The 27,325-nt window shown below is 39.2% G+C and overlaps 1 protein-coding gene across 5 annotated transcripts in view; it reads left to right on the top strand.

Annotated features, from left to right (window-relative positions):
* Window positions 1-27,325, top strand: part of OXR1 (oxidation resistance 1) — a 550,243-nt gene that overhangs the window by 263,206 nt on the left and 259,712 nt on the right. For all 5 annotated transcript variants that reach the window (XM_025001700.1, XM_059893322.1, XM_025001699.1 and 2 more), the window contains exon 3: window positions 7,122-7,318. In XM_025001700.1, the coding sequence (XP_024857468.1) occupies window positions 7,122-7,318 (197 nt within the window). The remainder of the gene's footprint in view (window positions 1-7,121; window positions 7,319-27,325) is intronic.

The raw sequence follows: 27,325 nt of genomic DNA, 5'->3' as shown, positions 1-27,325 counted from the left end.
TACTTCAAAAAATATCCTTGCATTAGCTCTTTTAGGAAGCAAGGAGACAGCTTTGCTAACAGTAATGAGTTGTGCAAATGACAGATGGTCGTCTTGTTGGAAATGACTGGAAAGGACTACAAGCCTTGAGTCTTTGGGCACAGCCATTCACATGTATCCATGTATGTGTGTGTACATGTACGTTTGCTTAAGTATAGACCAAGTGAATTGGGAAAAGAGTGATTTTGTATAGCTACTGCTGTGTACTACAGAGTTCTGTGGAGTTTTACAATGTGCTTTCATTAACATTAACACATTTTCTGTTCACAATAACTCTCGTGGGTCAAGTAGGCATATAGTGTGAACACCACCATTATGAGTAAGAAAATAGAGACCCAGTCAAAGTTCTTGTCCAAAGTTACATGGCTGGTGAATGTTAGAGCTGAAATTTTTCTCTATCTCCTAATTCTAAAGTGTGGCTTTTTAGTCCAAATATCCTGATTGGATTCCAGCTTCCCTAAGTTTTAGCCTCCCAACCAAACTTTTCCTATGACCTAGGGAATATTCCCATTATACTATAGTAGGTTTTCCCAATGGTTTCTATTATTGCTATGGGCATCCTAATACTATATAATAAATGATAATATGAGGTTAATTTTTTTCTCAGATAGCTACAGAGCTCAGGAACATATCCGATTAATTATCATGAAGGTACAATTTAAATTCCACTTGATGGGAGAGAAGTAATTCCAGTTAAGAACCCAAGTTAAATGAAAATATTTTTTCTTACATACATAAATCATACCAGAGTTTAGTTCAGGCTTAAGGTAGAGTTCTATCATGCAGTATTCAACCAAGTTAACAAAACTATTAAAAGATGAAAAGCATAACAGACAAAGAAAGATGAAAAGTACTGCTTGGTTATGACTTAAAGGGAAGATGATGGAAGAGTGGAGATGATGGGAAGGTGCAAATCCCTCAGTGTGAGATGGAAAGGAAAGGTAAGACCAGAAGAATACGACAGGTAATAAATCAGGGTAATAAGGGCCAGATATGAAGAAGCTTAGAGCAAGCTTCTCCTTGGTGAAAGCTGTTGAAATAGAGGATTGACCCACATCTTGGGGAGAAGTCCTGTGTGATGAGCAGCTTAAAGCCATTCACTCACTTTTGGCACAAGCTCTGGGCTCCAGGATGTCCATTAAGCCCTTAGCCAAAATATTCATGAATTCTATTCCATTATCTTGAAATGAGTGAAAGATTTCTTATGTTTCTATTAAAGTCAACATAAGTTCCTTCCTTCTGCGTGTTCAATCATGTCTGACTCTTCGTGATCCCATGGACTGTAGCCTGCCAGGCTCTTCTGTCTGTGGGATTTTCCAGGCAAGAATACTGGAGTGGTTGCCATTTCCTCTTCCAGGGGATCTTCCTGACCCAGGGATTGAACCCGGGTCTCCTGCACTGCAAGAAGATTCTTTACCAACAGAGCTATGGATACCTGTATATGTATGGCTATACTCCAGTATAAAATAAAAAGTTTTTAAAAATTGTGCAGAAGCTGATATCATTTCCTCAGCATCCATAGAAGTTTGAACAAAATTATATCCCCTTAAAGATATTGGAACTTGCATTCCATGCAGGTGCTATGCTAGGTACTGTCCATAGGATATTTACTTAGTCCTCAGAACCTTTCTGGTTCTTTTTTTTTTTTTTTTTAACTTTTATTTTATTTTTAAACTTTACAATATTGTATTAGTTTTGCCAAATATTGAAATGAATCTGCCACAGGTATACCCGCCCCATTTTATAGATGAAGAAACTGAGTCTCAGAAAAATGTCCAACCTTGTTACCATAAGGATTTGCCTGCTGGCTCAGACGGTAAAGCATCTGCCTACAGTGCAGGAGACCTGGGTTTGATCCCTGGGTTGGGAAGATCCTCTGGAAAAGGAAATGTCAACCCACTCCAGTACTTTTGCCTGGAAAATCCTATGAACAGAGGAGAATGGTAGGCTACAGTCCATGAGGTCACAAAGAGTCGGACACAAATGAGTGACTTCACTCACTCACTTTGTTACCACGATGAAAGAAGGCATTGGAATACATGTTTGGAGGAGTAGGAATAATCCTTGTTTGTTCACAAGAACATAGGAACAAGAAAAGGCAAAGATGATGAAACACAAGGGGGTCTGCCCGTTGAAGCCCTACCAAGGGGGAAACGCCTCTTTTTATTCAGTTCCTTTCCCCCTTCTAAGAAGTCGACAGTTATTTTTCCTTTGGTAATGCAAGGCTCATTAAAATAGATCCTCTTGGTATCTATTGAGAGATCTTTTTGTCTCTAGTTGTAGTGTTTCATTTATTACTCCCATACACCTAAGTAGGCCATTATGCTATATTTACATTTGTTTAACTCGTTTAATTAAGAACATTGTTAAAAATTTACAAAGACTTCCCCTTTCATGAAATATGGAAATTGAAGGTAGCATTTAGCAGGTTTCCTTGTCAACCACAGTAGTCATTTTTAGGATCCTTAAAGGAGTAATTTGGTTACCCACACAGTTCTCCTTTCTAAGATCATGCAAATAGAAGCCTTTCCTTAAGCAAGCCCACAAATGTGCTAGCAGCATTCCAGACTCCAGCGACAACAGTGGAAACATGTCACCTTCAAGTTTTTATTGGGACGAGTGTCTGGTGGGAAAGAGCAGAAAGAAGAGGGAAAATACAGAAAATATAGACTGCTTGCCTTTGTCCTTTGCTTATTCCAGGGGCTATAAAAGGAGTTGTAGAGTACTTAGGTATTTGAAGTGATGGAGAGTTTCATTAATTAAGTATCAAGCCCTTTATCAAATATTTAAGATTCATTGCTGATGTCCTCCAGTGTGAGACATAAATTTAGCAACTCTGATCAGTTCTAAAACAGGCCAGCATAAAATGTAAGCAGTTTCTGGTGATAAAATAGTTTGCTCTGTGGACTGAAGATAAAACTTGTCACATTTACATTTTGAAAAGAATCTTTCCTGAGAACTAAAGAGCAGTTGGGCTTCCCGGGTGACTCAGTGGTAAAGAATCTGCCTGCTAATGCAGGAGACGTGGGTTTGATACCTGTGTTGGGAAGATCCCCTAGAGAAGGAAATGACAACCCGTTCCAGTATTCTTGCCTTGAAAATTCCATGGACAGAGGAGTCTGGCGGGCTACAGTCCATGGGGTTGCAAAGAATTGGAAACAGCTGAGTGACAGAGCATGCACACAGGCAGAGAGCAGTTGGATTTCTTTCAGTAAAATGTAGCACCTTTCCTTTCAAGTCCTACTCCTTCGTACCGCCTCTCCCCACCCTACCCCCCCCCCAAAAAAAAACTTGCTTTATGCTGAAACTCGTTTGATCTTGAAACAAAGTTTGTAAAAGGCACTATAGAAAATTAACATTTCTATAGGTGAAAATGGTCAAATATTGGTGATTTCTTAGAGTTTTTAGGGTTTAATATATTTTTAGTGTAGTCTACATCTTTGTGTGCCTAACTGTGCTTCTCTGGAAAACCATGTTGGAACAAATCCAAGTTGTTGCCTCGATGACCTTCACCTTGTTTCTTAACGTATTAATCTAATGCTGCTCACAGTACTACTGTAACTTTCAGCTACAGTGCATAAACTTCAGACTCGGACAAGAATGATGATGTTGGAGGACCACGGCATTAATAAGTACATAATCCTGTGCAAAGTAAACCCCTGTTTGCTCAAGTATGTGGTACTCTAAGTGATTTTTGGTATTGACTCCTTGAAGGTCATTGCATGCAGCTTGCTTAATTTGGAGATACAGCTTTCAACCTGATTTCAGCAAAGCAAACAAAGTGTTTTAATATACAGTCATCATGACCTGCCTCCTTGGATCAGACCCTCTCCTGGCCTCATTCTTAAATGACCTTGAAGCTCTATATAATCTGTCCTCTTTCTCCTGCACCCCATCTTGTTGATGGAGGGCATCTTGTTGACCCCATCTTGTTGACCTCATCTCCTGCTTCTCTCCTGCAGTCACTTTGTTCCTCTAATGCAGAAAAACAAGTTCCCCATTTGCTGAAATACTTCTCCCCAAATTTCTCACAGCTTCTCCCTTCATGTCTCTTCTCAGAAGTCTGATGGTCCGAGAGCCCTCCATTGGCTCTCCTTTATGTAACAATATGCTTGGCCACTTTTGTTGGCTATCCCTTTTACTCTGTTTTAATCACAGCATTTCTCACCACCTGATTTGTTATATATCGGTTTGTTTTGTTACTTATTACTTGTCTTCCTCCATGAGAATGAGGATTCCACCATGGCAGATATTTTGCCTCTTTGTGTTCGCTGTGTGTTCCTGGTCCCCTCAATATTAGCTGATGCAAAGTAGCCTTTCAAGGAATGAATGAATAGCCCCTTTCAGTTCACGGAAAGCAGGGGGACGAGGTCCAGCCAACCCAGTGAGGAAAGGGTTCTTCTTTAGATTCACTCTACTCTGGCCCTCTTTGGGAGGCTAGAGGCAAGACTTTCATTCTGTGTCTTTTTACTTGCTGCTTTGGGGCAAGCAGCTATTCAGTAACTATATATAATCTTAATTTTAAATGAATAAGTTAAAAATTTAGCCAATTTCCAATGGAAGCTCTATTGGAGTGTACTGTATACTCAGAAAAGATGCAGAAACTGTAGATGATGAGATTTTCACAAAGTAAACACATCCTGGTACCCAGAACCCAGATCAGGAAACAGAACAGTCCCAGAGTCCCAGAAAGCCATTCCTGTCTCTGTCCGTGTAATGTGTGTGTGCTCCGTTGCTCAGTCATGTCCAACTCTTTGCAACCCCATGGCCAGGCTCTCCTGTCCATGGGATTTTCCAGGCAAGAATACTGGACTGGGTTGCCGTTTCCTTCTCCAGGGGATCTTCCCAATCCAGAGATCAAACCTGTGTCTCTTGTACCTCCTGCATTCGCTGGTGGATTCTTTCACACTGCACCACTTGAAAAGCCCGTGAATGTAATAACTCCCCACTATCCACACTTTTAATAGCAGAGAGAGTTTGATAGTTCTATCTGAACTTCATATAAACTGAATTCCATAGCATGAGCCTTTCTCTGTCTGCCTCCTTTTGCTCACGTTATTTTTATGAGACCCATCCGTGTCATTACAAGCAGGTGTAGTTCTTTCATTTCAGGAGCTGTATAAAATTCCATTTTATAAGTATTATCACAACCCATTTACCCATTTCTACTGTTGGTAGGCATTTGGGCTGTTTTTGATATTTATGTATTCATAAATAGTGCTTCTATGAATATTCCTGATTGGCCTTTTGGTGAATATGTCTATATTTGTGTAGCATAAATACTAAGAATATAATGAGTGACGCAAAAGATGCATGCCTTCAGCTAAGATTGTGGCAGGAATTTGCCCAGAGTGGTCTCCACTGTCAATGTCCCGGAATTCCAATTGCTCCTTATCACTACACTTCATGTCACGTCTTTGACATTTTAGCCAGTCTGGTGGTTCTGTTTTGAGTGTGAAGTGATCTTAATTTATATGTCTCATGACTAGTGCTGTCTAGCACTTGTTAATATACTTGTTGGCAATTTTCATAAAGCAAGTCAATTTTCATGAATATTAAGTAGATCACATAGGTAGTATGTAAACCAGTCCATCCTAAAGGAAATCAGTCCTGAATTTTGTTGGAAGGACTGATGCTGAAGCTGAAACTCCAATACTTTGCTGTCTGATGCGAAGAACTGACTCATTTGAAAAGACCCCAATGCTGGGAAAGATTGAGGACAAGACGAGAAGGGGGCAACAGAGGATGAGATGGTTGGATGGCATCACCGACTCCATGGACATGAATCTGAGTAAGCTCTGAGTGTTGGTGATGGACAGGGAAGCCTGGCGTGCTGCAGTCCATGGGGTTGCAGAGTCAGATTTGACTGAGCAACTGAACTGAACTGAACTGAAATATAGCAGATATGCTACAGGTGATAATTAAATGACTAAATTTGAATAAGCACTGCTTTCATTAAAGAATCTTTTAATAATTGGCATATTCTATTCCTTTAACAAAGATTTTTCTCTGATAAATTCAATTTAATAAAGACTTGTTGAGAGCTCATTATGAATAACCTCCCATGCAGAATGGTGTCAGGCCACCAAGGTCTGTGTCATAGAAAGTGTCCAAGAGAAGGCCACATGTAAGCCAAGTGTAGAAGCAGGAGCAGGGTCTGACCAGTGGGGCAGAAAGTGAAGCTAATACACTGGAAAAGCTTGACTAAAACCTGGAGGTGTGAAATTTTATGAAACTTTTAGGAAGTTGCAAATGTGCAGGTGTGATTACCATAACTGATAAAACTGTCAACTAGTTTTCTGTAGGGAATTAAGGCTTGAAAAATGACACTTAACATTAGCCTCCAAAAGTACCAAGCACGGGTATGCTGGGCTTAGGGTTCAGTTACGTTACAAATATCAGGTTGTGTAGCTTGAAGTATTTGAATTTCAGGCATATCACTTACCAATTATTTTTACACCAAGAAAAATGTTCTCATGCTCTCGTGGGCTTTTGCTTTTCCTATTAGACCTATGTCCGTTCTCTAAAGTTTAGGAGGAGCAGTAGTATACTTACTGTCATTAAGAGTATCTGGAGAAACAGTATAAACTCTGTAATTTTTCCAGCTAAGATGCTGTTACCAATGAAACAGAATAGCACTGGCAGCCTCTAGTTATACAGATAAACATTTCATTATTCTTCTGGGGGTTGCAATTATTTGTTTCTAACTAATGTTTTACTGTGACATTAAAAAATACTCTGCTCAAAACTTCAAGCGATTCCTCAGTGCATTGTGTTTGTCTGAAACCAGATTTTAGTTTGCTATTCGAACAGTTAAAGTCCTTTATCACCTTACATTTGAATGTATTTTAATGAAATGTTCTGATTAGAAGATCCCCTCCCCTCAACTGGTTTCAAAAATATTTGAAGGATTTAAAATACTGTAGGGAAGATCTGTAATTTCTGAATAAACCTTGTTCTATTTCAAGGCCAAATGTAACTCAGTTGTTGACAAAAATTATGATGGAGATAAATGTGAAAAAAAAAAAATGTGTCTCTCTCTGGAGTCAGGAGTTATCACATGTGGTATGCTCTACCTGTAGGTTGAAGAAAAAGTCCCAGTCGGTGGATATTACTGCTCCAGGGTTCAACCCTTTGGCTGGTGCAGGAAAGCAAATGCCACAAGCCAGTAAGCCCCCGGCACCCAAGACGCCCATCATTGAAGAAGAACAGAACAACGCAGCAAATTCCCAGAAACATCCTTCCCGAAGAAGTGAGCTGAAGAGGTTCTACACCATTGGTGAGTGCCATGATTTATGCAAATGAGTAGATGACGTCTATTGAATCAGAACCGTGAATGTGAGGGGCTGTGGTTAATGTCCCCTTGTTTATATAATATATAAACTGTTGCTCAGTATCCATGGGGATCGGTCCCAGGACCCCTAAAGAACACCACAGCTGAGGATGCTCAAGTCCTTTATATAAACCAGCATAATATTTGCATAGAACCTACATACATCCTCCCATATACTTTAAATCATCTCGAGATTACTTATAATACCAAATATAATATGCTGCTGCTGCTGCTGCTGCTAAGTCGCTTCAGTCATGTCCGACTCTGTGCGACCCCACAGATGGCAGCCCACCAGGCTCTGCTGTCCCTGGGATTCTCTAGGCAGGAACACTGGAGTGGGTTGCCATTTCCTTCTCCAGTGCATGAAAGTGAAAAGTGAAAGTGAAGTCGCTTAGTAAGTGTCCGACTCTTCCTGACCCCAGGGACTACAGCCTACCAGGCTCCTCTGTCCATGGGATTTTCCAGGCAAGAGTACTGGAGTGGGTTGCCATTGCCTTCTCCGAATAGAATATGAATGCTATGTAAATCGTTCTGGGTGTAAAACAATTGCAAGGTTTTTTTTTTTTTGGAACTTTCTGAATTTTTCTCCCCAAATATTTTCAATCCTTGTTTGGCTGAATATGTGGATGTGGAACTTGCAGATACAAAGGGGCAACTGTATTTCTGGTGGTTTCCATGGACATTTTCTCATACAGCCTGAACACAGAGTTGGAAAAATACCACAAGCCTCCAGCAAAGTTAAGTAAGAGAGTAGGCCTGAAGACTTTCTATATCCTGCCTAACAGAAGTAACTTACATATAGATATGTGATTTTCTAAGTTTTAAGCTTATGTGCTGATGTTTTCATTTTTGCCAGTCTTTAGCCAGTGCTGTTTTCTCTGTGGGTTTTGGGTTTTTGTTCTTTTCATTCTCCCTCCAGGCTCTCAAGTGGCTGACCCTGTTCTGTCGGGTTGTTGAGGCGGTGGTTGATGTCAGCCTGTAACTAACAAAGCCACTAAGAAAATAGAAAATTATTACATTCTGAAGAAGGACGAATAATGTTGTAGATCTGTTTTCACCTTGCACATTACATTGGAGAGAGTGAATCACGTCCAGATCCCATTGTATGATAAGATAGTAGGCTAGGGAGAGGGTCTGTCCACATTCAGTTCAGTTCAGTTGCTCAGTCATGTCCGACTCTTTGCAACCCCATGGACTGCAGCATGCCAGGCTTCCCTGTCCATCACCAACTCCCGGAGCTTGCTCAAACTCATGTCCATCCAAAATTTGCTGTACACCCAGAACTATTTACATAGCATTCGTATTATATTCAGTATTATAAGTAACCTATCTACATTGTGTCCCTTTTTTCTCAAGTAGAATAATATCCTATAATTCTGAACTTTAACACCTAAATAAAGTGTTTGAGATAATACAAATAAGTTGTATTGCCCACTTTTATGTACCAATGTTTGCTTATCATGTCTTTGACCTTGATTTCTACCTCTCAATAACAATTTTCAGTGTGTGTGGTCTAATTGAGACAAAAGTTGCTAGACGTATATATGGCAGAGGTCATACATGGGGGAGATGAATTTACCCAAGAAGATGATGGATGCAGCGGTGTTGCTTATTATCTCTTGGAGAGATTTAATCATCACCGAAAACTCTTACAGTAGATGCTGTTGGCTTAATGGTTTTACCAAAGTTACATTAAAGGGCTCATGTTTTACATGGTATCCAATACCCCTGCGCTCCCAACATGGGATGTTTGTATTATTTTTCTCAGATATTTTAGTGTCTCTATCTAGAAATGTAATCGTATCAGATTTCAACTCTGATTCCCACACCAGTTTTCTATGTGACTTTGTGCAGTCATTATACTCTGTCTTTGGGTTAAATTACTTCCTTCACACTTAAAGAGATGCCTCCATGTATGTCTAGTTGTATTCAGGATTTGGCGCCTAAAACCATGCTTTCTCTTCCCATTATATCTTCTTCCTATATCTGTTCTCAGGTTTCCTCTTTCCAGATGAAGCTATTTGTGTCTTACTTTTTTAATGGGTGTCTTTCAGGATGTCAGTGGTCACCTATAATGAGACTTGATATGAGAGAGGGTAGACAGGAACGTATTTCCATTTGTAAAACTTGTAATAGCAGAGTTCTAAAAAGCAATCAGCTGCAAAAGCCCATGGCATTTACATAACTGCCTCTCTCCATTTCCCAGTGTCCTCTCCTTCCGTCTTTCAACATGTCCACAGCCATCTGCTGCTTTTCTGATTTATTAACTAGCTAGGATGACAGCATTTTTCCTTCAGAAAACAAAACTTATCTTACAACCTCAGTATTCCTTAAAGATGAGAACATGAGAGCAAAAAATTGACCAGCTTGATCAAAGGAAATAAAGAGCTAAGCATGGAAAATAAAAGTCTAAATTGTGTTTGAATTGCAAAAAGATGAACTGTGTTATTTTAAATAGCCCTGCCACTAGTGAATGGTTAAGTATTGGATTTGCAAGAATTTTATTCATAACTGCTGTCAGTGACATGTCTGTATATTAAAATAGACATAAGAATTATCAACTTTCCTTTTTTGATATCACCCTTCTACTAATTTGGACCTGGAGACATTTTCAAGATTGAAATATTAGCAACCATGTAAATCACCTGTGTTGAAAGATCATTTTGCAGAACAAGTCTATTTAGTATCCCTTAGTAAATGTGTTGGTGATAAACAACAACAATTTTAATTGCCATTTATCAGTAATTCTCAATACCAGGCATAAGTTAAGTTCCTTCAATCTCAGTTGATCTTCACAAGTCTTGTTAAGTACTATAGTCTCTGTTTATGGATGAGAGATAGAACCTTAAAGGAATTAAACAAAAAATTGTGAGCCAGAGATAGCGGACTCTGTGAATGAAATTAACCTTCTCGTGACATTTTAGCATTAGCCTCTGTCACTCAGAATGATACCAACTCCCTCGACAAAGAGGTGAGCCAAAAGAGTTTCTATCGAAAATACAGTAGAGTGATATTTTTACTGCAATCCCTGGATAATTTCACTTAAGTTAACCATGCCAACTAACCCATCCACTGGCCAATATACCCTTTTGTTTAAAGATATTATTCAGTATGGTACGTATATACAATGAAATATTGCTCAGTCATAAAGGAATAAAACAGTGCCATTTCCAGAAAAATGGAGAGACCTGGAGACTGTCATGTAGAAAGAAGTAGGTCAGAAAGACAAAAACAGTATTATATAATGTCACTTATATGTGGAATCTAGATAAGTGGTACAGGTGAACTTATTTGCAAAGGAGAAATAGAGACATAGATGTAGAGAGCAAACTTACGGTTACGAAGCGGGGAAGGGAGGGATGATTGAATGGGGAGATTGCGATTGACATATATACTCTACCATGTATAAATCTAGACAGCATATTAAAAAGCAGAGACATTACTTTGCCAACAAAGGTCTGTCTAGTCAAAGCTATGGTTTTTCTAGTAGTCATGTATGGATTTGAGAATTGGACTGTAAAGAAAGATGAGCACCAAAGAATTGATGCTTTTGAACTGTGGTGTTGGAGAAGACTCTTGAGAGTCCCTTGGACTGCAAGTAGATCCAACCAGTCCATCCTAAAGGAAATCAGTCCTGAGTGTTCATTGGAAGGACTGATGTTGAAGCTGAAACTCCAATACATTGGCCACCTGATGGGAAGAACTGACCCTGATGCTGGGAAAAATCAAAGGCAGGAGAAGAAGATGACAGAAGATGAGATGGTTGAATGGCATCACTGACTCAATGGACCTGAGTTTGAGCAAGCTCCAGGAGTTAGTGATGGACAGGAAAGCCTGGTGTGCTGCAGTCAATGGGGTTGCAAAGAGTCACACACAACTGACTGCCTGAACTGAACTGATGTATAAAATGCACTTTTCTGGTGGCTCAGCTTATAAAGAACTTGCCTCAGTGCAGGAGACACAAGAGATGGGAGATCGATCCCTGGGTCGGAAGATCCCCTGGAGAAATGGCAACCTGTCCCAATATTCTTGCCTGGGAAATTCCATGGACAGAGGAGCCTGGTGGGCTACAGTTCATGGGGTCGCAAAGAGTTGGATACGACTGAGTGTGCACACACACACACATACACACACACACATATGTATAAAATAAATATCTAACGAGAACCTAATATATAGAACAGGTAACTCTGAAAAACTAAAAACTAGGCAACTCTAGGAACTCTAGGAAAACTAAAGAGGGGATTATGTGTATAACTAATTTACTTTTCAGTACAGCAGACACTCACACGATATTGTAAAGCAGCTATACTCCAATATAAATTAAAAAAAAAAAATAAACATAGCTTTCAGTGCCTCAACTTATGACTCACACAACTGGAAAAACCCTCTTGTGGCTAAGTTGACTACTACATTTAAATTTAGCAATGAAATGATTTATGAAAATTCAAGCAATAATTCAGAGAATTTTTAAATTAAAAAAAGAACTTCAATTAAAAATAAATGACGTTTTCAAAAAGAGCTAAAACTTTTTTGGAATTATTTAAATGTCCCTTAGTGGCTGAGTGGCTGCAGTAGCTTTTCTAGAAATTTCTTTTGATCTCTCAGCTTTTATCCCTCGTGAACTTGTTTATGGATCTACTTCCTATTGAGAGAACTCTACAAAGAGAAATTAGTGCCTCCTTATGTAGGCAGTAGATTCAGGTCCTTAATTATTCTTAATAGCAGAAATATTTGGAGGAGTAAATGGCAACCCACTCCAGAATTCTTGCCTGGAGAATTTCAGGGACGGGGGAGCCTGGTGGGCTGCCGTCTATGGGGTCACAAAGAGTCAGACACGACTGAAGCGACTTAGCAGCAGCAGCAGAAATATATTAAGCCTATTATAGCAACCAAAACATGGCACAGCATAAATTCATTACTTTTTGTAGGAGAATAATTCATCTTACAAGAAGTGTAATAAAATTTTGTTGTTTTGAAATAAGTAGGGGAAAAGCTTTTCTCTTTCAATGTGAGATATATGAGTCTTTAGCTAGATTGAAACAGTTGTAATCACGGTATCAGGACTATGGCTAAAGAAAGAGCTTTCTCTGTGCTGCTTCTGTCACTAAGTGTACAGTCTTGCACAGTTATTTACCAACACTTGACCATAACTTTCTCATCTGTACAGTGATAGATTTATAGCAAATTGGTCTTTCTGAGTATTTTTTTTCTCTTGCATTCTTTATTTTACAATTGACTGTGTAAAATATTGTATTCATTTTCTATTGCAATGAAACAAATTACCACAAACTTAGCTGTTTAAAACAACACCCATTTATCAGTTCATAGTTGTATAGGTCAGAAGTCCACATAGCATGCCTAGGTTCTCTGCTCAGGGTGTATCTACAAGGCTTAACTCAAGGTATTAGCTGGGCTGAGTTCTTGTCTGCAGATTGGTCCAGCTAGGGAAGGCTAGACCTCCAACAAAGGGAGTGAATGCTTCCAAGTTCATTCCTTTTGTTGGCAGAATTCAATTCTTCTCCTTTGTAGGACCGAGGTCCCCTTTCCCTTGTTGGCGATCGGCTGAAGCTTCACTCCTAGCTTTCAGAGGCTACTCTCTTAGCGTGTCACGTGGCCTTTTCCATCTTCAAGCCAGTAACTGTGTGTCAGATACTTCCCATGATGCATCTCTGACTTTCTCTCCTCAGGCTTGCAAGAAAGCTTTCTGCCCTTAAAGGGCTTGTGTAGTTAGGTCAGGGCCACAGAGATGATCTCCATGTTTGAAAGTCAACAAAAGCTAATCATGGGAGTGATGTCCATCACCATCACAGGCCTGGGGATCTCAGGAAGGGTGAGAGGGGTAAGAAATATTGGGAACTATTTTAGCATTTTGCCTAACACATTTTACACTACTTACCCCATGCACACTCAACCACAACACAGCTGAAAAAAATTTTCAGAAAACATTTCCTTTCTATTCATTATAATTGTTATTTTCTCATGTCTTAAATGCAGTCATTTAAATTTAATGTAGTCATTTAATTTAGCTCACTAAATTGATTGCATGTTCTGTTAAGGAGCTGTGACCTACAACTGGGCTAGATATTTGAAGTTCTTCACATACTTAAAATTCTATGATTATTTTTAAACGAAAGTGCTAATTAGAACTAGAATAATACAACATTAAATTAGTGGACTAGCTCTAATGGCTAAACAGATGAAAAAAGAATAGAATTCTTCCCTACTCTAATTTTTGTTCATGCTCAATAAAGCCATTTGAGTTTGGCAGTTTATATGAGGAACCTGCATAGCCTTGAAAAACATAATCCCTACTTTAAAAACATAAAAACATGTATAATATCATATATGAAACGAGTCGCCAGTCCAGGTTCGATGCACGATACTGGATGCTTGGGGCTGGTGCACTGGGACGACCCAGAGGGATGGTATGGGGAGGGAGGAGGGAGGAGGGTTCAGGATGGGGAACACATGTATACCTGTGGCGGATTCATTTCGATATATGGCAAAACCAATACAATATTGTAAAGTTAAAAAATAAAATTAAAAAAAAAAATTTTTTTTTAAATGGAAGATGAGGGAATTCCCTGGTGGTCCAGTGGTTAGGGGTCCGAACTTTCACTGCCAAGGTCCTAGATTTGCTTTCTGGTCGGGGATCTACGATCCCACAAGCCTCGTGCTGTGTCCAAAAAGAAGAAGAAAAAAAAAAAAAAAACAGATGGAAGATGAAATCAAATAATAGACTCATTTTTCATACTCCACGTACTTGCTACCTTTAATCCAGAGAACTACATTCAAGGACTTCTGAAAGAGCTGTAAGGTAGGCGTAGAGGTAGAGAAGAAGGCTAAGCACACAGGACCCCAAAGTGTCCCATCGCTCCCTAAGCTGAGCTTGTACGGTCCAGGTAATATTTGTTCCTTGGTTCAGAGTCTTAAAGCCAAAATTCCAGCATCTGTGACTGTTAGTAAAAGGTGCTCATTTCTTTCCATTCTGAGATTTTCCCCTTGAAAGTTAGGAAGTGCGACAGCTCTTGAATAGATGCTCTGTAATCAGAGTCATTCATTGACACAAAATGCTGATTAATCTCCGATCAGACCTTGCTGTGGGAGGCCTGATAGCAGATGCTGTTCAGAATAAAAAGAGTAAAACAGAGATCTCTGCTTTCAAGGTGTTTACTGTGTGTGTGGTGGCGGGGGGGGGGGGGGGGGAGTTGGGGGGAGGGAGTGTCTGATTAAAGCAGGCACGTCATTGAGTGGAACACAAGACAGATGCCCCCCAGTGCCATGGTGAGGGGTGGGGTGCAGAGGGGAGATGAGAGAGGAGCAGGAAGGGCAGGAGAGGTTCACTCCAAGTGCAGTGGAATCCAAAAGATGGACAAATCACATCAGATTGTAAAAACACAGGGGCTCTTTATTGACTGCATAGATCCAGCCACTATTCACCACCCTCCACTGTCCTTGCTTATCAGCTGCCGTGCATCTGGCACCTACCTGTCTTCCTTATCTTCTAGTGTTGTCTGTCTGCATACCAAGTGTCACTTCTTATGAGGAGGGAAGGATGCCATAAATTTCACTAATCCCAGCACTTAGTTCAGTGTGAGGCACACAGTAAGTGCTCAATAAACTTTAGGGATGGGACAGAGGAGTGAGAGAGGGGTGCTGGGGGAGGTGGAGGTGACGATCCTTGCCCTTCTCATTGGGGGAAGAGGGAGGAGACCCGTTAAAAGTTCAATTTAAGGAAGAGCTTTGAAAACTCAGCGCACTAGAGAAGGATTGGAACCCCTGCTGTGAGGAGCAGTGAATAAGATCATACAACCTTGATATCTGTTAGAAAATAAAAAGTTTAGAGTTAGCAAAGCCCTCATTTTAATTTTTTTAAATTGCAGCATAATTGATTTATAATGTTGTGATAGTTTCTGTTGTGCAAAGCAACTCAGTTATACATACATTTTTGGGGGGGGGTTTCTTTTCTTTTATACTTTATTACAAGATGTAGAATATAGTTCCCTGTGCTATACAGTAGGGCCTTGTTGTTTATTTTAGATATAGTAGTGTGTATCTGTTAATCCCAAATTCCTAATTTATCCCTCCCCCAACCTTTCCCCGTTGGTGAAGGTGAAAGTGAAGTCACTCAGTCGTGTCTGACTCTTTGCAACCCCATGGACTGTAGCCTAACAGGCTCCTCCATCCATGGGATTTTCCATGCAAGACTACTGGAGTGGGTTGCCATTTCCTTCTCCAGGGGATCTTCCCGACCAGGGATCAAACTGGGCTCCCACACTATAGGCAGATGCTTTACCATCTGAGCCACCAGGGAAGTCTCTTCCGCTTTTTTAACAGTTAGTCTTCTATGGAGAAGGCAGTGGCACCCCACTCCAGTACTCTTGCCTGGAAAATCCCATGGACAGAGGAGCCCGGTAGGCTGCAGTCCATGGGGTCGCTAGGAGTCAGACACAACTGAACGACTTCACTTTCACTTTTCACTTTAATGCATTGGAGAAGGAAATGGCAACCCACTCCAGTGTTCTTGCCTGGAGAATCTCAGGGACCAAGGAGCCTGGTGGGCTGCCGTCTATGGGGTCGCACAGAGTCGGACAAGGCTGAAGCGACTTAGCAGCAGCAGCAGTCTTCTATATCTGTGAGTCTGTTTCTGTTTTGTAAATAAGTTAATTTCTATCATTTTTTTAGATTCCACATATAAGTGATATTATATAATATTTATCTTTCTCCTACTTCACTTAGTATGATAATCTCCAGGTCATCCGTGTTGTTGCAAATAACATTATTTCATTCATTTTATGGCTTTATTCCATATATATATATGTATATATACACATACATACACACACATATACATACATATACTACATTTTCTTTATCCATGCATCGATGGACATTTAGGTAGCTTCCATGTCTTGGATATTGTAAATAACACTACATTGAACATTGTGGTGCATGCATCTTTTCAAATTAGAGTTTTTGTCTTTTGCATATATGTGGCCAAGAATGGGATTGTTGGATCATATGTTAACTCTGTTTTTAGTTTTCAAAGACCCTCCATACCGTTGTCCATAATGGCTGCCCCAATTTACATTCCCACCAACAGTGTAGGATGGTTCCTTTTTTCCATACCCCCTCCAATATTTATAATTTGTAAACTTTTAATTATGGCTGCTTTGACTGTCATGAGGTGAAAACTCATTATAGTTTTAACTTGCATTTCTCTAATAATTAGCAATGTTGAACATCTTTTCATATGGCTGTTGGCCATTTGTATGTCTTCTTTGGAGAAATGTCTATGTAGGCCTTGTCTCCATTTTTTGGTCAGTTTGTTTGGGTTTTGTTTTTATATTGAGCTGTATGAGGTGTTTGTATATTTTGCAAATTAAACACTAGTTGGTTGCATTGTTAGCAGAATGTTTTCTGCTGTGTCTTAGGTAGTCTTTTTGTTTTATGGTTTTCTTTGCTATGCAAAAGCTAATAACTTTGATTAGGTCCCATTTGTTTATTTTTGCTCTTATTTCTTCTGCCTTGGGAGACCAACCTAAGAAAACGTTGCTGCTATTTATGTTAGAGAACGTTGTGCCTGTGTTCTCTTCTAGGAGTTTAATGGTGTCATATCTTATACTTAAAGCCCTTTTTTAAATTACTTACACTATTTAAATGCTCTCTGCAAGTTCAAGGAGAAGACAGAAAAGGGCTGAGTTTAGCCTTCCCAGGTTCCTAGCTTTGCAGGGTTTCCAAACAGGGCCAGTAGGGCACCCCTTGGCCAACAGGTGTCTGAATACCTCTGGAACCTTCTTTCAGTTGAGACTTACGTTCAGGTCCTCACCTTGTCAAGGGAACTAACAGTCTGCTCACCCCTTTTAATCTCCTGTTTGCCCTTATGCCTAGTCTCTACTTTTTATCCTTTCTATATTAATCTCACTGCACCACCTTCTCTTCGTTGGATACCACCTATGATGAACCAGTCACTATTCTTTACACAGTAATTTCTAGTTGTATTCAGAGGAACAAATTCAGGGTTTATTTAGTGCATGTGTTTAACTCAGAATTTTCCATATATGAAAATATGTTCCTTCATTTGTTAACCTATCCACTTATTAATTGAATAAGTACTTACTAAATGCCTAGTACATACCAGGTCTTATTTGAAGTGCCAGGAACACAAGAGAAAATAGATGAAGTCCAAGTGCTCAGGTGCTTATATTCTACTGGGAAAAACAAGCCATAAATAAATGGGATATTTAACACATTGTCAAAGAATGATAAGTTTTTAAAGAACAGTAAAACAGGTTAAGGGAAGAAGGCAATAGAAAAGTTACTTGGTAAAATGTGTTTAAATCTTATACAATTTTTGTAAACATTCTAGCAAATAAATGATACAGTTCTGAGAAATCAATTAAGCTGGTTTCAATTACAGGGCATTTGATGTATTAATAATAGATTTATTTCAAAGAGTTGTTTTTCACTTGGCATAGAATTAGTTTATGAAAAGACTAATGGAATTGATATTTGTAGCATGAAGAATTGATATTTGCAGTATGAAGAAGAAAATGATTGATGGGAAATTTAGTGATTCTCAAGCTTCCCAGCATTGTTTTAAAGAGGAGGTGCCCAGATGTTCTTCATTTCTAAGAAAAGAATAGGTTGTAGCAAAGAATATTAAAATGAAGTATCAAGGGAGTGTAACAAATTGAGCACATGTACTGGGAAGTTTGGGTTTTGTTTTCTGAAGTACAGCTGTTATGTCTTAAGAGTGGTTTAGGCATCAACTTGCCTGGAAAAGTGCTAAGATCAGCTCTCTGAGATCCTGAATGGTTTTGACCCATGGCAGGAAGGCAGAAGGATAGTCACGCATCCCATAGTACTTACAGAGTTCCTACTTCTGCTCCCAAAGGCAGGGTGGATCAGTGAGGAACTTGGCCTATGAAATGTGATGTCTAAGTTGGAATCCCATTCCCCCTGCCAGTTATGTGACCATGAACAAGATCCTTAAACCATGGACAAGATACTCAAAGCTCAGTGTCTTTACTTACAAAAGAAAATAAAAACTGGTGCTTTCCAAAAAGGCTGTTGTGAAGAGTATATGAAGTTGTCTGTATAAAGTGCCTAGACCTTGGAGGTTCTCCATGAATATTAGTGAATTGTTGTTGAGCATTAAAGATATGGCTTGAATGAGGTGCCATGATCCCTTCCCTCCTGCATATATGAAGCCAGCCTCCAGTCCTGATCCTTGTGGATATGCTCGCTTATCTCTTGGTTTTTAGCTGGCAGTTTCTCATTCCCCACCAGATAAGGTTGTTGCTCTATAGACCTTTCATTCTGTGCCCCAGTTTGCTGTCCAGCTTAGTCTCAGACCCCAGCCCTGCCCTCTAGCCATGCTTCTGTATGATGTGTCATGGGCTTTATGGAAGTATTTCCTTCTGCCTAGAACAGTGTTAGAATTCCACCCCAATTCCCCCCATACTTGGCCACCCCTTCCCCAAATTTGATCACATGGATAAATCCACAGCATTTTAGCATATGCATTGTCTGTGTCTTAGGTTACTAACAAATACATGTTGAATTGGGTGAATGCTTATATTAATAACATTCCACTCAACATTAATGAGTGGATACTTATTATGGCCACTAGGTAGCATTCTGTGGAACTAAGTGTCTGAAAGTTGAAGATTTATTCACAATCACACTGGAAATAGTGGCAAAACCAAGGAAAGAATCTAAGTAGGTTGATAACTAATGGTAAACAGCTTATCTTCCAAACGTTTTCAGGTCAGGTTCTTTTCTCAAAAACAAAATGAGACTAGAGCATTGACAGAGATCTCAGTGAGTGGTTTTGCAAGGGCTAGTCCATACCACTGATGGTGAAACAAATGCATTAAAAAAAAAAAAAAATACTAGTTTTTCATGAAATTACATGTATTTGACCAAAGTGACCATCTTTTCCTTCTTTTTACTCATCCTTTCTTCTTTCTGTCCTTCTTCCCCTCCTTCTCTCTTTCCCTGTCTTTCTTTTCTTAAGTCCTTTCTTATGTTAGTGAAGTCGCTCAGTCACGTCCAACTCTTTGTGACCCCTTGGACCGCAGCCCACCAGGCTCCTCTGTCCATGGGATTTTCCAAGCAAGAGTACTGGAGTGGGGTGCCATTGCCTTCTCCAAAGGGATGATACTTTAACATTATGTCTGTGAAATGATGACATAATATGTGTATTACTTCTGTAGAAATTTTTAATAAGATGTGTTATTTTTAAACCTCCTCACTTGTCAAAATTGTTAGGAAATATCCCTAAACTATTCTTTTGAACTATTACTCTTCTATGGAATTGAAAAAGTCTGACATACACTGATCTTGTCCTTTGCCCTGCCTTCAGAATAGAGTACTTTCAACCTCCAAACTTAATGAAGCACAATTAAATACAAATGTGTATCTTGCTAACCCCAGGCTGCTTGTATATCGAAAAGAATGTCTATTAAATTAGGGGTTCCCTGGGAATTTTTCTGAGTAGTTGGTAAAATTAAAGCAGTAATAACTGGTTTGGAAATTCTAAAAAGGGGAAAGCAAGACATATTTAACTGCTTTTTAATTGCAATACACCAGGCATTTTAAAGTATCATCACATAACTTATATGACTCTCATTTTGAATCCAGACTTTTTAATTATATGAATAAAAAGATCAACTCTAAAGTGAAAAATACTGTAATGGGAGACAGAGGGGGAAAAAAATGGAAAAAACTACTCTTGCTGGAGGCAATACATTCTGCAGCATAAAACTAGGTCATCACTGAACCAGCACCTACCTTCTTTCCAAGCTAGAAGATTCTTCATGTAAAACCAGGAAGTCTCTCTGATTTAATCAGAAGAACCAACTTGTCATGCAGGTCACTATCTATAAGCACAAAAACAAAATGGATAACTGCTCTGAGGGTTCAAATTAAATTATGTTCTTGAGAAAAATGACTTTGTTTTGAAGTTTGTTTTGATATTTTGATGACTTCTTATATTTTCTGGGTCAGAAGATTATTTAAGCAAAATTATTCTGTTGTTGAGCTTCCTTGTTATACATGGAATCTGGACTTCCCTAAATGGACCTGGGATTTTCACAAATTTTAAAGACTGGTGCATATGTAGAGGCAGGCTTCCCCATGGTCAGTAGGTAAAGAACCTGCCTGCAATAAGCAGGAGACACAGAGACCCAGGTTTGATCCCTGGGTCAGGAAGATCCTCTGGAGAAGAAAATGGCAACCACTCCAGTATTCTTGCCTGAAAAATCCCATTGACAGAGGAGCCTGGTGGGCTATAGTCCAAAAGGTTGCAAAGAGTCAGACGTGTCTGAGTGACTAAGCACAAACATACCCATATGTAGAAGTATCACATTGCAATAGAGCGGGCCCTTTCTACTAATATAGTGGAATTTAAAGATAGCTGAAAATCCAAGTTCAGTTTTTTGTTCACTTATAGGATAAGCAGACCTTGGGATTATCCAGTATATGAGAATCTGTGTCTGTGGGTATGTATGTGCTAGAGGGGAATTTGAATGGGTTTTTATTTAGTGTCATTTTTAAATTTCCATTTAAAGTCCACTTTAAAACGTGAAACCTAAGACAACTCACAGATGAAAACTCACTTTCCACTCTAGAATAAATATGAACACTTTATTTCTTTCAAGAGAAATCAGATTTCTTAACGAAACGTTTATACAATTTTAACTAAAGTTTACTAAGCAGTAGTAGGTATACTCAGAAAGAAGAAAAAGACATTTGTTTGATACCCCCGTATAGATTGGTAATGTTCGTAACATGCTATGGAAGCTTGCCAACTCTGGTTTACAAAGTTTCCATCAAATTTTGTACATATGTCTTATGCTCTTTCCCCTAATTTTATTATTGTTCTCTGTCAGAAGTAATCAACCCAGGATCAAGGAACACACTTTAATTATGGTGGTGATCAGTGGATTAAGAAATGTCAATGCCCGGGGGTTCCCCTGAGCTACTAGTGTTGGTTTAGTGTTTGAGTTGCAGCATAAGTTATAACTTAGTAAAAACAAATTGTACCTGTCAATTCATTTAATGATTTCTAAGCAGCCTAATTAAAGCTAAATTGGTTAAAATTATGGAATAATTAAAATGGACATTATTTTGTGGTGGAGAAATAATCATGATCCTATTTGAAATTTGCTGAATTCCTATGACAATAAGTCCTTCGCAGTCCCAGCCATCAAAACGTGCCCTTTACACCCACCAATGCTTGTAGGGACTTTCCCATTTCACCATGGCTAGGGGAAAAAAAATGACAGATTATTAAGAAATATCTACTTTATTTTAAATATTCAGGAACAGCGATAATGGCAATTTAAACAGTGAATTGATATGTTCAGTTTTCCCCAGTATTTCCATTTTTAAAAAATCATCAATTTAAAGCATTTCTAGGATCTTACGAACATTCAGAAGTCGGACTATTGATATCCCCTTGTTACGTCACACACTTGAAACTAATAAATGCCTATGTCAACTATATCTCAATGAAAAATATATTTAAAGAAACAATTCTTATCATGTGATCTTTTTAAGATGTGGCTTTTCTTCATACTTCATATCTAAAGACATTTTACACGTTAAAAAAAAGAAAAATTCATACTCCTCAATAAAATTTTGACCATGTTCATTCACAACTCTGCCCAAAAGAATATTACTTCGAAGGATGTGAAAATAGTTAAAAGTGAGGCACAATTGAGGGACATGCTTCTATTTCCTATTTCTGCCAGAGGTTTTGAAAGGATGCTGACTACAGTTAATTACTTTGAATAACCCAATTATAAATGTTTCAGTGACCATTCCTAATCGAGTCGCTGTGAATCACTTGCACATCTACATGAGAGTGAGCTTTCAGTGAGCTATTTTAAAACTGTACTAATTCAGATGTTGAATCATCTAGACAAGCTATGAGATAAAAAGCCTTTGTGTCAGTATAATCTGTGTGTAAAAAGCTATGTGAATTTTTAATGGAAACATGATTTCACAATGCAGAAAATATTATGTTCAGCAAATTAGTTTAATAGCTTTTTAGTAGGTAAAAATACCTACTAAGAGAAATTCATATGATGGTTTGAAAACAATGTTAAACATTACTTAATCTCATGTAACCATATATGTTTAAAGAAAACAAAGTTAATAAATGCCTTCAAAATATTCTTTGAATAAGTCTTTATCAATTTATATGGATGTTCCCTAGAGCAGAAAGCCTATACTGTTTGCCTAAACGTGGCCAACACATGTTAGCATTCCACTTCAACTCCATTCTGTTGGTCATTTATTTGGTCAGCCTGTTTCATGAGTTGGAATCATAAGTCTTCCAACACGTCCTGTCTTGGGGACGTTAAATAGTAAGACATTACACATTAAGTATGTGGAGGATAGTCCAGCAAAGAGGAATCGGCAAGACTTTAACCAGTGCCTGCCTACTGGCAGCATCACAATGTTTTTTGTCTGCTAGGATTTTCACTCAAGGCTCCTTGGACTTTGTTACTTAAATTTTTTTTAATACACTGATAGAGAGGACATTGATTTCCTCTCCCATTTCTCTGAGCCAAAAGAGACAAAAATTAGCCTCAATAGTATATTGGAGATAAAATATCACAGGTGCCCACAGAGACTTGAACCTTGCAACTCTATTTATTGAGTGTCTCATAGACCAGTTCAAAACAATTTCCTTTTCAATTTGGTAATTTTAGTGTCTTTGAGGTCTTTTTCAAGTATTACTTCAATTGAGTCAATATGTAACAAAACAGCAGAATAATGTTTAAAGGAACAGGGTATCTGGTATGCTGTTCAAGGCTACAAAGTTTCACTTTCTGCTTTAAATAAATAATTCTCTGGAATTACAGATTTTTTTGTGATATGAGAAACATTCTTGGAAACAAACATAGGGTGAGTGGGATGGGATGAGGATAGCCAAAAGGAGGCATTAAAATTAGAAAAAGTGGAATATAAATAGTAATTCTCTCTCCATGCTCTGATTTACTTTTCACCTCTCCCCTAATGTAAGCCTATCTAAATCTCAATTTAGTGGGCAGTTTTAAGAATGCTTACTCATGCATTTAATAAATGGATGACTAGTGTTGGCAACTGGCAGTTAGAGATGAGACTTGAGAAAGATGAGAGGCCAGATAAAGAGGGGTGCTGTGCACTACAGAATTTGGACTAACTGTGACAGTTTGGGGGTTGTTAAAGACCTTTCACTTCTGGAGTACCTTGATAAAGTTGCTTTATAGAGAAATGTTTTGAGCATCATATGGAGAATGGGTTGGCTACCCACTCCAGTATTCTTGCCTGGAGAATCCCCATGGACAGAAGAGCCTGGTGGGCTACAATCCATGGGGTCACACAGGGTCGGACATGACTGAGTGATTAAGCACAGCATATATGCCTAGAGACAAAATAATTTTTTAGGTATTATGCTGTACTGTTTAAGAGCTTTGGCTCTGGGATTATATCAACCTAGTTTTGGATACCCACACAGCCATCCTAAGTAGCTCTGTGACCTTGGAAAAGTCACTTAATCTCTCTGAACTTCTAATTTTCTTTTGGGAAGTAAAAGAAAATTGTACCGCTCAGTTTTAAGAAGGTTTACAATGCATACAAATTGCTTAATAGATCCTGGTGCAGAGTAAGTGCACAGTAGAAGTTAAATAAAAAGTAAAGTATCAAAATAATATTAATGGAGAATGACAAGGTCCTAATCTAAGGCAGAGGCAATATGTAAAGAGAATTACAGAGAGGTGATGAACATAAGTGAAGAGGAATTGGCAACCAGCTGGAAATGAAAAAGAGGAAGATTTTCCAATTGGTTACGATTTCAAGTTTTGAATGCTTGAAGCAAATGTAGCTGACAGTTCCCAATTAAGATATGTCTTCTTTACTAAACTAAGCAGATATCTCTATGGGCCAGAAAAGGAGTAAAAACACATAGAAATAAAGGAGCATGGAACACAAGGGTCTTTGGATTCTGGTCCAGAAATAATCAGGGTCAGCCAAGACCTCAGCTCTAGCAGGGTGGCTGGGATTAGAAGAACCCCAGGAGCTGTCACAGTCAAGCACAGCTTAAGAGGACATGACACCTAAATGTAGAGCCATGTCCTGGATGGGACCCTGGAACAGAAAAGGGACTTTAGGTAAAATGTCAGGAAATCTGGATAAAGCATGGACTTTAGTTCATAGTAATGTGTTCATTAATTACAACAAATGTAACTAATTAATATAAGAGGTTAATAATAGGGGAAACTGGATATGGGTATATGAGAACTCTGTGCTATTTTAGCAATTTTTTGGTAAATGTAGAAACTGTTCTCAAATAGAAATTTTTCTTTAAAACAAAAAAGATACTATGCACACTAGGAGAACAGAGTCCCATTTACTTCTTCAAATATAGCACCTGAGCAGGGACTCCCAGGTGGCTCAGTGATAAGGAATCTTCCTGCCGATGCAGGAGACACAGGATACATGGCTACGATCCCTGGGTTGGGAAGATCCCTGGAGGAGGAAATGGCAACCCACTCCTGTCGACTGAGCGAGCATACACAAGCGATTCCCAACCATGAAAGAAGGAAGAAAAAAATCTCTGATTACTGCCCACCCCAGGTTATGGCTTAGCATAAGCTTCAGAGGCCAGAAGAAGCAGAGAAAGGCTTGGAGACTGGACCCAGAAGTCAGAATCTGTTTTTCCCCCACTGGCAGCATGCAACCTGAGCCACCAATCTCATATCTTGTTCTGGAATGGAGATCTCGGGGGCAAGTAGAGCTAGAGTTGAAATGGCTGGAGGAGAGTGAATGTACTGGAAAGAGAGAAACATGTGAAACTCAAAAGCTCCCTCACAAGAGGGAAATGTTGAAAGAGTTAATCACTCAGTCATGTCTGACTCCTTGCAATTCCATGAAATGTATCCTCTGTCCTTGGGATTCTCCAGGCAAGAATACTGCAGTGGGTTGCCATTTCCTTCTCCACGAGATCTTCCCAACTCAGGGATTGAACCTGGGTTTTCCTGTATTTCAGGCAGATTCATTACCAGGGAAGCAGTCTGAAACTAAAATGCAAGTACATGAGAAAAGCTAAATCTGAGGAAGTCAACAAAAGCAACAATTGGGTGAGGAATTCAGTAGATAAAATGAAAAAAAAAAAGACAATTTGTGTGAGGCTTCTGGGATAACTATCGAGTCTCTAATTTGAATGTCTAGGTGTACCAGTTTGGCATTTACCAAGATGGGAAATGCTCAAGGGGGTCACTTCTAAAATGGGATATTGGTTCAGTGGTGGAGCCATTGAGCTTTGAGGTACCTGGGGAGATAGGCAGTTGGATCTGCGGTTCTGGAGCTCAGGAGGTAGGTTTAGGATGAAGATGTCACTCCAAATCAGCCTGTAAGTATAGAGGAGTTTCTTAAGAAGAGTGAATAAAGTGATAAAGAAAAATTGCTGTTCTTCAGTTGCTAAGTCATCTTCCACTTTTTGTGACCCCATGGACTGTAGCTTGCCTGGTTCCTCTGCCCTCCACAGTCTCCCAGACCTTGCTCAAATTCATGTCCATTGAGTCAGTGATGCTATCTAACCATCTCATCCTCTGCATTACTTTCTCCTTTTGCCTTAAAACTTTCCCAACATCAGGGTCTTTTCCCATAAATTGGCTCTTCACATCAGGTGGCCAAAGTATTGCAACTTCAGCTTCAGCCTCAGTCCTTCCGGTGAATATTCAGGATTGATTTCCTTTAGGATTGACTGGTTTGATCTCGTTGCAGTCCAAGGGACACTCAAGACTCTTCTCTAGTACCACAATTGGAAAGCATCAATTCTTTGGCACTCAGTTTTCCTTATGGTCCAAAACTCAAGCTGGCTTAAAACTTAACATTCAGAAAACCAAGATCATGACATCTGGTCCCATCACTTCATAGCAAATAGATGGAGAAACAATGGAAACAGTGACAGACTTTATTATTTTGGGCTCCAAAATCACTGCAGATGGTGACTGCAGCCATGAAATTAAAAGATGCTTGCTCCTTGAAAGAAAAGTTATGACCAACCTAGACAGCATATTAAAAAGCAGAGACATTACTTTGCCAACAAAGGTCCATCTTGTCAAGGCTATGGTTTTTCCAGTAGTCATGTATGGATGTGGGAGTTGGACTATAAAGAAAGCTTAGCACCAAATAGTTGATGCTTTTGAACTGTGGTGTTGGAGAAAAGTCTTGAGTGTCCCTTGGACAGCTAGATCTAACCAGTTTATCCTGAAGGAAAGCAGTCCTGAATATTCTTTGGAAGGACTGATGTTGAAGCTGAAACTCCAGTACTCGGGCCACCTGATGAGAAGAACTGACCCATTTGAAAAGACCCTGATGTTGGGAAAGATTGAAGGTGAGAGGAGAAGGGGACGACAGAGGATGAGATGATTGGATGGCATCACCGACTCAATGGATATGAGTTTGAGTAGGCTCCAGGAGTTGGTGATGGACAGGGAGGCCTGGCATGCTGTGGTCCATGGGGTTGCAATGAGTCAGATACAACTGAGCGACTAAACTGAACTGAGCTTACATCTGTATGTGACTATTGGAAAAACCATAGCTTTGACTATATGAACCTTTGTTGGCAAAGTGATATCTCTGCCTTTTAATACACTGTCTAGGTTTGTCATAGCTTTTCTTCCAAGGAGAAAGCATCTTTTGATTTCATGGCTGCAGTCACTATCCACAGTGATTTTGGAGCCCAGGAGAAGAAAACCTGTCACTACTTCCACTTTTTCCCCTTCTATTTGCCATGAAGTGATGAGACCAGATGCCATGATCTTTTTTTTTTTTTTTTTTTGAATATTGAGTTTTAAGTCAGCTTTTTCACTCTCCTCTTTCACTTTCATCAAGAGGCTCTTTAGTTCGTCTTCACTTTCTGCCATAAGGGTGATGTCATCTGTGTAT

Source organism: Bos taurus, chromosome 14 (assembly GCF_002263795.3).
Source record: "Bos taurus isolate L1 Dominette 01449 registration number 42190680 breed Hereford chromosome 14, ARS-UCD2.0, whole genome shotgun sequence".
Lineage (NCBI taxonomy): Eukaryota > Metazoa > Chordata > Mammalia > Artiodactyla > Bovidae > Bos > Bos taurus.
This window is presented reverse-complemented; position numbering and strand designations above follow the sequence as displayed.